The sequence below is a fragment of the Ictidomys tridecemlineatus genome, chromosome 9 (genome assembly GCF_052094955.1).
Source record: "Ictidomys tridecemlineatus isolate mIctTri1 chromosome 9, mIctTri1.hap1, whole genome shotgun sequence".
NCBI classification, from domain to species: domain Eukaryota; kingdom Metazoa; phylum Chordata; class Mammalia; order Rodentia; family Sciuridae; genus Ictidomys; species Ictidomys tridecemlineatus.
This window is the reverse complement of record NC_135485.1, coordinates 738,489-751,603: the sequence shown is the minus strand read 5'-3', so window position 1 is coordinate 751,603 and position 13,115 is coordinate 738,489. Positions and strand designations below refer to the sequence as shown.

The window sequence follows — 13,115 nt, the reverse complement described above, 5'->3', positions numbered from 1 at the left end:
CTGCCCAGTGTCAGGGAGGCCTCCAGCACCATGATGCATCCTTCTACCAGAAGCCCTTGGTGTGAAAGTGCTCCACAGGCAGGGGCGACTTGTCCTGCACCTCAACAAGGGAGCCAGTGAAGCCACACTCCTGGGAAACATGCTCCACTCAAGGTAAGCCCATGTGGCAACAGGAACGGGCCTTGACGGGAAGGTGGGGAAGTGAAGTACCAGGTGGGCCAAGTCCCTTTCCATGTTTCCCCATTTGAATGTGGTCAACTACCCAGGCCAACAAGAAGCACAGGGTCACTGTTCTCAAACCCTGGCTTCCCCAGCCAGATGTGTTCCCGTGAGCAGATGCAGCACGCAGCCCAGCCCACCTCGATGCCGCTCTGGCGTGCCAGCTTCACGGCCGTGCTATAATAGCCACAGCGTAGGAGGTGCTCCACCATCATGCGGTCCATGCGCTTCCTCTTCCACATGCTGGCCGCAGCAGGCTGGTCACTGCTGTGCTCCTTGAGATGCTCGATCCTGCGCTTGCACAGCTTGGCGCTCTCATCCTCAGCCTGGATGGACTCCACCGCCTGAGCACACACAGAGACACGCTCAGAGCGGGAGGCGCTGGGGCCTGCCCATGGGGATGCAGGCACCATGCCCCAGGGCTCCAAAAAGACAAGCGGGAAAGCAGAAGCCAAGCTAGGGACACTATTGGATCCTAGGCAGAAACAAAAGGAACCAGAACCTCTGTCCCTGAGGAAAGTCTGTGCTTCCTCTAGGACTCACTGACAGAGACGGGTCACAGTCTACCACTTCTTCCAGCTGTGTTGTTTTTGAATATATGTATGTTCTAAAACTATGCTGCAGATCTGTACCTTTTGAGATTTATTATGCCTTCCTGATTAAACTGTCATTATCAAGTTACTTTTCAAAACTTTTATACTATTTCTTAAAGTCAGCTTTGTTCAAAATTAATATCGGATGGAAATGCTTTTGACCTGCACTGTCCAACAGGGCTGCCCCCGTCATGTGTGCTGTCCAGCACCCAGTACAACCAGGAGCTGGGCGCTGGATGGCGCGGTTCCAGGACTCCCAGTCACTCCCTTCAGCAGGCACAGGGCTTTCTGGCTCCCTGATGCTGGAGAGAGCGGACTGCCAGCCTGCTATGCCCTGGGTGCAGTCCTTCCCTGGCAACGCTGGGATTCTTCTCAAGCTCCGGCTTCACCACGGGGTTACCTGTCAGGCCTACTCCTTTGCATGCAGTTGAGGACTCTGGACAGGTGCTTCAGCGCCCCAGCTCTTGGCCCTCACCATGCTCCCTGTCCTGGCTCTGGCCACTGCCAGGAACCTGCCCTCTATTCTATGCCTCTCCTCTTCCCTATCTGCACTACACCATCTCCAAGCAGTCTCTTTTAGCTGTCTCACAGCTATGGGACTGTCAACACACTGCAGTTTTCATTTTGGTTATCATTCACATGTGTATATATACATTCATCACACATCGTACGTACACGTACGTACGTACACACACACACACACACACACACACACACACACACACACACACCCCACCCGTCTTTCTTTGTTGGGATGGAACCCAGGGCCTTGTGCATACTATGCAAAAGCTGATCACCGAGCTTCATCCTCAGCTGGTTATTTTATTTTTACTTTCTTGACATCTACTCCATTCTTTCAGACTCCAAATGACTCCTCATGCTTTCAGATCCCTGCAGATTCGGGCTCCCTTCCCCTCTATCTGATAGCCCCACACCTGAAGCCTGTGCAGATCACTGCTGTTGTTTCTGCTGGTCCCTGATTGATGATGCTCCTCTGCTCCTGGCTGCCTTTGTGTTGGACACTGTACTTGGAAAATTAATTCTAAGGATGACCTGTGGTCAGAACGACAGCCTTCTCCCAAGAGAGCCTGCTTTCCTAGGCCTGAGCCTGAAGGCTCTGTGGCTGGGACCACTCATGCTGCATTGAAGGCTCCACGCCCGTGGCCCCCGGTTCTGAACCTGGGCTGCCATGTCCTGTCATCATTAGTCCACTCCTGCAGCAGCCTCATCTGGAGGTACAGAGCCTTGGACCCGGCTCAGCTCCAGCAGGCCTGTGTTCCTAGCCCAGGGCCACTGGCTAGGGCAGCAGCAGTTCCCTGTCTCTTCACCTCTGACCCCTCGCCTCCAATTTGAACTGGTGATGTTGCTATGCCTAAGGAACCCTCTGACATTTTTAGGAAGATGTCCTAAAAACTCTTACCTCACTTTCTGTGTTTTTTTCAGTGGGCAGGATAGTCCAAACATCCTGGCCTACTAGTCCCAGCAGTAAGAAATCCCACATGCAGTTCTGAGGTCAGTCTACAAGTAACCAATCAATCTGCCAGGGGCCTGGCTTCCCACCCCTGGGCTTGAGACACTCCCACAACCAAGATAACCCAGTCCTCTGCTCAGCCCAGGTGTCCTGCACTCCTCCCACAGCTCACCCCTCTGCCCACAGGATGCTGGCCAGCACACCCAGACCCAACAGGGGGCAGCACATCTGAGGTCACACTGGGAGGGCAATAACACTGACCTTCCTCTTGAGCACACTGAGCTTCTCCACCACTCCATCCAGGAGGCTGACCACAGAGTCCACAGCTGGGCAGCTACTTAAGGTCTTCTCCAGCTCAGCCACCACCATGGTGACGTGACTTGTCTCCCGGTCGATGTTTTTCTGAGCAGCCCGGAAGCGTTTATTCAGTGTTTCATAGGGCACCTGGACAAAAAAAGACAGTGAGAATCCCTGGCCCCAATCTTAGCTAGGTGTGGGATACCCCAGCATACAGGCCTCCTTTCCAGCACTCCTGGAGGCAAGCTCGGAAACACAACTTGACCAGGCCCGGCAAAGTGGAAGCCCTTTGAGGGAGGACATCACAGGGCCTGGATGGGGTCTAACACAAAGAGGCACTGCTCAGAATCTACAATATGCAGCCCAGTGTTCCACAAAAACCCTTTTCTGGCAGTACCAGTGATGGAATCCAGGAGTGTTTACCACTGAGCTACATCCCAGCCCTCTATATTTTGTATTTTGAGATAAGGTCTTGCTAAGTTGCTGAGGCTGGCCTCGAACTTGCCATCTTCCTCAGCCTCCGAGTTGCTGGTATAATAGGCATGGGCCACCATGCCCAAAGAGTTTTTTAGTATATATTGACAAAACAGTCCCAAGGTTCACATAGAAAAACAAACAGCTAAGGAAACTACCCAAAAGGAGAACAACGACAGAGCTCTCCTCTCAGTCAGCAAGAGGGCTTGGCGGGTAGAACGGCCACTGTGGAGGCCCATCGGCACAGGCAAGGAGGTACAGAAAGAGTGGTCCACACAGCTCACAAAGCTGTCCACACATGTGAGATTACGAACGCGCATTTAATAATCTCCATAAGGGAACGTTTACACCATCCTGGCTATAAAAAACCCTATTACCTATAGAAAATTTAGGAAATAATCTTAAGTCACAAAGACTCTACTGCCTGTCGTCCCTCCCATCTCCCAGCTCTGCCACCATAAGCAACATCAGGTGCCAGCCACCATGCCCTTTCTCTGCCCCAAATGGGGTCCCAGGGTAGATGCTGTCGCTAGGGCCCCATCTGACCTCAGTGCACCATCTGTCCAACTCTGCCATCACAAGCACATTCCATGGGGAAGGAAAGACTGTCAGGGGCTCTGCCAGCCCTTGTGCCGGGCAGGCACCAAGCCCTGCAATGAAGCCACTGAGGAAGGCAGGGGTGCAGGGAGGGAGACATGACCCTGGCTTAGAGATTGGCTTCCTCGATCAGGGACAGCAGGATGATGGCAGAGACAGGGAGAAGACTGACCTCTGACTTGCCCAGACCTGCTTTTCTCCCTCAAAGTGGGGACATAGGATGGGGGTAAGGCCATTACTATGGTGCTGGTGCCCTGACTGCCACTCCCTACTCAGCCTCCTGCTGCCAGATGCCCTCTACCCAGACATCCCCTGGGGCCATCAGGGACCACTGTAGGCAACAGTATGCTGGGGGTATACATTCTCGGGAGCTCATGCCTAATGTCTTATTGGCCAAGCACCAACAGATGAGCCCTGTCAGCCATTCAGGGAGGCCCAGTGATGTTAGCTGAAATCATTTCCTGGACCACACTGGAATTCATGCTTGCTGGTCACATTAGTCTCACAAAGTTGGGAAAGAGGAGGGAGAAGCTACCAAACTGCAGCATGCTCACTATACCGAAAAGGACAGAGGCCAGCCTGGTCAAAGGGTGAGGGGCTGCAGGGCTCTCCCAGCACAGCAGGGCAGCAGCAGAACATGAGAGCACCATCCCTGCAGGCCCTGCTCTTCATGCGTGGCCAGCCCAGGGAAAGTGTAGCTGTACAGAGTATTCTGCAAGACCCTCAGGACCCCATACTACCTGCCTTCAAGGATGCCTCTCCAAAAAAGGGTGGGGGGGTACTTTTCTTTCCAGTCTATATCTAGTGAATGATGAAGTCCCACCAGACAGCAATTTAGCCTGGTACCTGGCATACAGCAGGCTCTTAGCAAGTATCTGACAATGAATGAAAGCAACAAAGCATAAAAGCAAGGCCCCCTGGGCACTCTCTGCCCCCACCAACCCAGCACCTGGCCCCTTTTCTCTAGTAGAACTCTCCAATGTGCCATTCTATGTGGGTATGTCCTGCCAGGAGGCAGAATCCTGGGGGGCAGAACACATATCTTAGTACTCAACCATACCACCACCTAGTATGGCAACACAAGGAACTCTCTGCAATTAGATTACGAGACAGAGTCACCCTTAACACAGATTCTACAGCACCTGCAGTTCCCCACAGTGACCCTCTGGACAGCCCAAGCTGCCTGCTGCCCCTCCACCCATACCTATACCACACACAGATTGGGCAAAGCATCAAGCCACACCTGGGCCACAGACAGAGGCTCCTGTCAGATGCACAAGGCACCAGGGCAACACAGGACGTGGTCATCAGGAGACACACTCTGCAATGGTCTCTCCATGTTTTCTCCACAATTCCTCTGTGTAAGCCTACACTGCTACAAAATAAAAAGTCTGAAATAAGGTCAAAGCAAAACGGCAGGATCCCTCTAGAAAAGATAAGAGCCCATGAGAGGAAAAAGCTGCACTTGGGGTTGGTGGGTCAAAACTTGGGCTCAAACGTCCTGACAGGCTCTGGGAATTCGTCCAAGTACAGGAAGGAAGCCCACTGCTTTGAAGAGGAAAGCTCCAGCTCAAGGCCACCAGTACTGCATCACTAACAAGCAAGACCCAGCAAACTCCACTGGCCTTGGTGCTCCGCACTGGCAGACAAGGTTCAGACCAGGCAGGGACATGGAGCACTAAAGGGCTCCCCCAGCACGTTCCCTCCCACCTCCCCCAGCAACATCCTTGCAAGACATCTATGGGGAAGATGGTGGGCTGCTCCCCATTTACCTGGACTCATGCCTTCACCAGCCACAATAGCAATGAATGACTAAAAAATGAACTGAAGTCAATCCCAACATACACAATAAACAAAACCCCCAAGGTTTTTATAATCAGATTCAGTCATTAAAATATATTTCAATAAAAATAAACCAAAAAAGTAACTAAAAACTGCACCCATTGCTTGATCCAAGCACGCGCCAGGTGACATATGCAGGTCTCAACTGTGAGGCCGGAGGAGAGTCACCCTGACATACCCACTGGGACAGGAACAAAACCCAGCAGTGGGTTTCCACAGGACTGGCTCGACCTGCACCCTCCCCGACCCCCTGGATCGGAGCACAGCTGACACTAACACATCTGAGTAGCCCCACATTTTGAGAGAGAAGCTCAACCCACAGAGCCAATGGCAAAGCAAGTTCTGCAAGTGTGGCATGTTCATTTTTAACTTTTATCCAAAAAAGAGACAGGCAATGCCCTGACACTCACCAGTATCAAGTCCCAGCAAGTGATACTGCAAGGTCACAGTCCAAGTTACCTGTTTTTTTTTGTTTTGTTTTGTTTGTTTTTTCAGTTTTTTTGATGAAAGAAACCAATTCAGGATCTGGTACACCTTCAGAGAACAGTACATAGCCCGCATGGCCGGTGGCCCACTGTGCCACTCAGGCAGACACCCAGCACAGACATTCGTGACCTGCCAACTGCCATGACAGGTCCTAAATGCTCACGGTTGACTTCTTGCTGTCTTGGGCCCCAAACTAGGCCCTAATCACTCTGGGCAGCCCAGCCTCTAATCCTGACCCTGACCTTAAAATGACCCAGCTTGGACTTCCTGTAGCCACTCCTCCAAGGGAATGACTCAACCTCCCTGCCCTTCGCTCTCAGGGCCATGCCCAACCATATCTCTCAGGCTCTTCAGTAAGGCCCCCACCTGAGCCGCCCACTTCCACCTTTCTCGCTGGCCCCAACCTGGCAGAAAGGCCATGCCTCTCCCCTCACGCCCCTGGCTGGGTGCCTGGAACCTATGGTATCCAATGAGAGGTATCCAACTGAGATCGGGGATGCGGGATGGATGCTGAAGCCCTGCCCACTCACACTGAGGCTCTCAGAACTCGCATCACATCACATGTGCACTTACCAAGCCAGTGAACAAGCTTCCCATGCGAGTGTCCTCCCTACATCCACCCCTCCATGGAACCAGGGCAGTCCTGAGCATAGCCTTCCCTCCTCAACTTAATCCCAGGAAAGAGGGATGGACACCTTCCACGTTGTGCCAACTCTCCCCAAGCTGTCCTAGGGTGTCCTGGCTGTTAGTGCCAACAGCTCCTTCACAGGCTCTTGCCCAAAGGGCATTGATAGTGAACAATAGAGCTCGGATGCTCAAGAATAACCTAAGCCCAATTTGAATTCAAGAACAAGGGCAAAGGAAGACACTTTCAGATACACAAGGACTAGAAGGATAGCAAGCACAAGTTCTTTCTGGGAGGAAAAAAGCTCAGAGTCAGCTCTCAAGCAATACGGCAAGTCTAGGAGAAGGGCAACAAAAATACAAGAAAAGAATGTGAGACAAAAGAGACCAAAGCAAGATATAGTTCAACTAAGTGAAGATTGGTAAAATGGCCACAAATTCAATCGACCCTAAGAACCAGGGTAAATGAGACAGAACATTAAAAACACACTCCTAACAACAAAATGGGCAAATGAGGTCACAATTAACTTATACCTTCTGTGCAGCAGGAAGCAACCTACAGAGCAAGAGGCAGCCTGAAGGCCAGGAGCCAGCACTTGCAGGTCACTGCACCGTACAATACCTGGAACTCGGAAATGAAAGGCCATCCAGTGGAAACCATGAGGAGACCTTCTCTGAAGATAACAAACAAGCACATGGAGAGATGCTGCACACCAAAACCATAACAAGGCGTCCTCAACTGCCTGTTCAGATGACATTCAGAAAAACACCAAGAGTGTGTCAGCAAGCACGTGGAGAAACTGTAACTCCTGGCAGAGCTGTAGGAACATGCAAGGTGCGCCACTGCAATGGCATGCACTGCAGAGCTGAGCTGTGATGCCCACGCCCACTTCCGGGGCACACTCAGATGAACCCAGAGCAGGATGTCCAAGAGAGGCATGATGCCACATGAGCAGCAGTAGCATTCCAGCAGCCTAGACTAGAAGCAGCCCAGCACCCAGGAGCAGGCCAGCGATGAAGAGCACTTGGGCACATGCACGCAACAGACTGTCCCCCAGCCTCTCTGTGGCCCGATATGATGAACCTTGAGAACGTCACCCCAGTGCAGGATTCAACCTACGTGAGCTATCTAAAGCAATCACTCTTAAGCCCCACAGCAAAACAGTGGGTGCCAAGGGCTCGGAGTGGGGAAGAGGGAGTCACCTTCAGCAACTATTTCAGTTTCACAAGATGACAAGTTCCAGAGACCTGCTGCACAGGAGGGACACAGAGTCACACTACTATACCCTGGAAAGGGCCAAGATGGTTAAGTTCTATCTTGTGTGCTTTTACCACAATAAGAAAAAGTCCTAATGACTTCAATGGTACTTGATTTTGAGACTATAAAACACCTTGATCCAGCAAGTACGGCACTGGTCTCGGAGTGGACGTAGAGATCAAGGGAGAATGGAGAACCCAAAAGTGGACCCACACACATCCATGTATGTCTCACCAAGGGCCGAGCGGGGAGAACTTTGACTGCCAGGATTGGAAATCCACATGGGAATGGTGAATTCAACCAGCACCTCATGTCATCTGCAAACTTACCCTGAAATGAATCAGGGACCCAAGCATACATGCTGACACTGTAAAACTTCCTAGAGAACAGACAAGGATATTAAGACCTTGAGATGGGCAAAGGTTCCTAACAAAAACCATTGTGAAAGAAAACCAATCAGGCTGGGGTTGTGGCTCAGTGGTAGAACGCTCGCCTAGTGCAGGTGAGGCACTGGGTTCAATCCTCAGCACTACATAAAAATAAATAAATAAAAATAAAAGCATTGTGTCTACCTGCCACAGTCCTCAAAATAACCCAACCGCCAGGAGGCACTTGTAGGTTCAAAACAGGAACTCCTTTATTGCCCAAACTCCCCCAACGCCACCCTCTACAGGCTTCCAGGAACACCTCCAGCCACCCTTCCAGGAACACCTCCAACCGGATATCTATCCCTCCTTCAGAACTTCCCCAACCAACGGGGAAGGGTCTAATATACAATTGAATACACAGCTTCACATAACCATCATCATCTCAATGGCTCGATGGAGTCACCTCTCAACTACTCCCTTCTGGCAAAATGTCATTCCGTCATTCCGACTGGGCTGTGGCTCTCAGCATCCACCTATGACTAAAAAAAATATTAAAAAAAAAAATCAAACAACTCTGAAAACAGTCTAAGGAGATGAAAACAAGGCCCAGCCTAAAAGGATGCAGGGGAGACACCCTACGGAGGCTGCGGGACTCCCACAGCTCAATACCAGCACGACAACCCGTTCTCCTGACAGCTGAAGAGCACAACAGAAATGTCCACAAAAAAAGATGAAGGGCTGGCAGCACACAGGATGGCTGACAGCACCACCACCATCAGGACAGCATGAAGGACACCACAGCAGGGGGGTCGACGGCTGGGCACCCAGGTTGGATCTCGGCTTTTTCTAGCTTTGGACTTGAAGGGAAACACTGGTTCTTCTTGGGTCTCAAGCCTGCCTGCTGCTGGACTAGAACTTCACTGCCGGCTCTCCTGCTTCTCAGGCTTTTCACTAGAAAACAACTACACCAGCCTCTATTGATCTCCAGCCTGCTGACTGCAGATCTTGGGGTTTCCCAGCCTCCACAATCACATAAGCCAATTCCTGGTTTTACATCATCTTATACACACAAACACACATATATCCTGTTAGTCCTATTTCTTGGAGAACCCTGGTTATCAGAAGAACATTTTGAATAGGCTAGTGACACTGAGGAACACCTGGCCTGGTACCAGCAGTTTCTGGTAGGCAGACCACCTACCAGATGATGCAGCAGTCCCACTCCTAGAGAAACGAACATAGCCACACAGAGACCTGTGTGGTCTGGATGTTCATCAGCAGGGATGCCTCCTACAAAGAAACCGGACCAGCAAGGGAAAGGGTGAAGGACTGCTGGGCACACAGCACCGAGCGCAGCATGCAGACACTGGTACAAGGTGCACGCGTGGACTCCTCCACGTGGACAGAGCTGCCCAAAGCAGAGGCTCTCCATGAAGGTACTCCCTGGCCAGGACGAATGTGGCCATGCGTGGAGACTTTCTTGATTTGTCATGAAGGGGAGCCTGGCTATGAATGGGCTGAACCACAAAAGGAGATTAAATGGAACAAAGAAAACCTATCAACCCAACAAAGGGAAGAAATAAAAAGAGATAAGTGTATAGAAAATAAGAAAACAAAATAAGATGGTGAGGATTACCACAGCTTAACTCTCATCATGAATACAGACCAAGCAGGAAGAGAAACTTCAGAACACAAACACCAAGGGGGCGGTGGCAGGGTGCCTGCCTGGCATGCTCCAGGTCCTGGTTCAAGCCCTAGCATGGGGGTAGGTGCAAGGTAAACAGAGCACAGTCAGCACCACCTGGTAAAGCTACAATGTGAGTTGCACACACAATTTCTAATTTCTAGTAGCCACAATAATAAGTAAAATAAGCCAGGCACAGTTGTGCACACCTGTAATCCCAGCTGACAAAAGGCTAAGGCAGCAGGATAGCAAGTTCAAGGCCTACCCGGGGAGACCATGTCTCAAAAAAGAAATAAAAGAAATCAAGAGGGCTCAGTATGGGGCCTCCCTAGCATGTGCAAGAAGCCCTGGGTTCCATCTCCAGGATTGCAAAAAACAAAAACAAAACAAAACTAAATATGAAATCTGTTTTAATATATTTTTACTTAACTCAATACATCCCAAATATTTTCATTTGAGCTGGGGACATAACTCAGTGGTAGATCACTGCCTAGCATGTGTGAGAACCTGTGTTAATCCCCGCCACCACCACCACAAGAAATTATCTAATTTCCAAATATTTTCACTTGAACACACAATTAATAACTGTTAGACACTTTGCATTATTTTATCCTTTAAAGACCAGGGTATATTTAACTCAGCACACAGCCATTTGGACAATCAACAGTTCACAAGCTCTGCTGCCACAGGGAAGCTCACGCTTCTGCCCTGGTGGGAATGATGGAACCTGGGCCTCAGATCTTCCTACTGGAGGTGACAGGAGATACAACTATGCCTCATCCTTGACCCTGCTGTTCCACGGGTCTCCCTGAAGACCACTCTGTGTACAGGGCCACATGCCACAGGTGCCCACCAGAACCATGCCTGTGCACTCCTCAGAAGGGCTGAGCCATGCAAAACATCAATGTGACACTGTTCTCATGGACACAATTCACAACTACACAACTCACCCTTTTAAAGGGTCAACAGCTTTCAGTGTGATAGCAAGGTTGTATAACTTCTTCGCCAACTCCTTTGAGAAGATATTCTTCTCAACAACAAACAACTCCCATGCCACTGAAGTCCTTCCTAGACCGGTGAATGGCTGGGCAAGCAGCCATTCACCTGACCCATCTGTGGATTTGTGTGTTCGGGAGTTTCCGGAGACATGTATGTCTAGCTCCCTCCACTTCACAGAACATGGCTGATGTTCATCAATGAGGCAGTCTTCCATGGCTGATCAGAGCTCCCTGCAAGCCTAAGCTGACAATCTTACGAGGTTTTGTGAGGATGTTCTCCCTCCTCTTGGGGGTATACCCAGGCAATGGACAGTAACTCTGTATATGACTTCCTGTCAAACAGCCAGGCCCCGTGCCAAAGTGGCCGCACCACTGCATGTTCCCACCAGCAGAACAGAGTACTTGGATTCCTCTGTGTTCAGTACTGGTCACTGGCCATCCTTTTCACTGCAGCTATTCTAGTGAGGATAAACTGGAACCTCTCTGTAGCTTCATCTGGCATTTTCTGAAGGACTAATGATGCTCAGTATCTTCTCCTGTGGTTACTGGCCATCTGTACATCTTCTCTGGAGAACGTCTACTTAGCCTTCATTTTTAAGTCACGTTATCTGCCTTTCATAACTGAACTATACGAGTTCTTCTAATATTGTAAATATTAGACCCTTACCAGATAGATGATTTGCAAGTGTTTCCTCTGTGTTCCATAAACAGTTAGTTAGACAGGACAAGACCATGGCATCTGCAAATAAACCTTCGTTCCACTCTGAATGCCTTTTATTTATTTTTCTTGCCTACCTACCCTGGTTAGGACCTCCAGAAGTGTCAGATTTAAATGGGGAGAACTGGCATTGCTGTCTTGTTGCTGACTTCAGAGAAAGGCTTCCAGCAATAGGTCTGACACTAGTGTGGCTTTTAAAGAGGTCATTTATCAGGTTGAGGAAGTTCCCTTCTAGTCTTAGTTTGCTGATGAAAAGGGTTGAACTTTGTTAAGGGCTTTTTCTTTTCTTTCTTTTCTTTTTTTTTTTTTTCCTGGTGCTGGGAATTGAACCCAAGGTGGCAAGCACTCTACCAACTGAGCTATATCCCCAGCCCCTAAGGGCTTTTTCTGCATCTGTGCTTTTTGTCCTTCTTTGGTATTCACATGGAGGAGTCACTGAATGCTTCAAGTGACCCACAGTCATTTGCACTTCCTTTCATACTTTGCTGGGGTTCATTTGCCAATATCTTACTGAGAACTTGAGCATCCATAATTATTCATAAGGAAAAACGATCCTGAAAATGTGCAAAGTTGTAGGGCGCACATTTCCTGATTTCCAAACTTCTTATAAAGCTACAACAATCAAAACTGTGTCCTGTCAAGAGTAGACATGGAGATGGATGCAAGAGAACTGAGTCTGGACAAAAGCTCACACACCTGCAGCAAAATGAAGACTGCTGGTCTGAGGCTCTCTGGTGATACTGGCCTCACAGGTGAGTCAGGAAGTATCATTCTTCTTCATGCGTTTAACAGGATTCACCAGTGAAGCCATCTAGCCCTGGGCTTTTCTCTGTAGGGAGCTTTAAGAATATCTTTGTTACAAGTATTCAGTCACCATTTAAAAAACTATGAATGTAGTGATTTTATGTAGTTCAACTTAAAACACTTTTCCTCCTGTACATTTTTTGTTTGTATTCCTTGTCCAACACCACACGGAAAGGAGAGGTCTTGAATCTTTCTTATAAACCAGAATCAGCTCTCCACAGCTTGGTATTTGGTAGATTTTTTTGAAAATCTGTTATTTGCTTTTAAATTCTGGACCTATCTTGCCTGGCTATGCCAAATATTTAAATTTCTTTCTTTTTTTAAAATCAGATCTACCCAGTTCTTCCTTGGTAATCTGTGGCATGACCACCTCTAAGGTCAACCTGCCGAGCTGATGTTAAATTGCATTTCCTTTAGGATATCTTTCCTTGTCAGGCATTCACAAGAGTAATCCTTCCTGTTTTCATACTTGTACCCAGTCTGGCAAACACCCTGAGCTAAGACTCAGGAAACATCTGTACTTGCATCCCACCCTGTGGCAACCCTCCCACGCTTCATCATCTGCTTTAGGACACTTCCTCAAATCTTCTTCAATATTTGTTGTAGGTCTTCTGACAGCAGCTACTTACAAAAACAGGCATCTCGGTTTGCCATCATAAAGTATTTGGCTGCCTTCTACTAA

At 49.3% G+C, this 13,115-nt stretch overlaps 1 protein-coding gene across 3 annotated transcripts in view; it reads right to left on the bottom strand.

Annotated features, from left to right (window-relative positions):
- Positions 1 to 13,115, bottom strand: part of Maea (macrophage erythroblast attacher, E3 ubiquitin ligase) — a 37,004-nt gene that overhangs the window by 15,191 nt on the left and 8,698 nt on the right. For all 3 annotated transcript variants that reach the window (XM_078020810.1, XM_005319043.5, XM_040292854.2), the window contains exons 2-3: positions 2,545 to 2,727; positions 360 to 563 (exon numbers count right to left, since the gene is read on the bottom strand). In XM_078020810.1, coding sequence (XP_077876936.1) covers positions 360 to 563; positions 2,545 to 2,727 — 387 coding nt within the window. The remainder of the gene's footprint in view (positions 1 to 359; positions 564 to 2,544; positions 2,728 to 13,115) is intronic.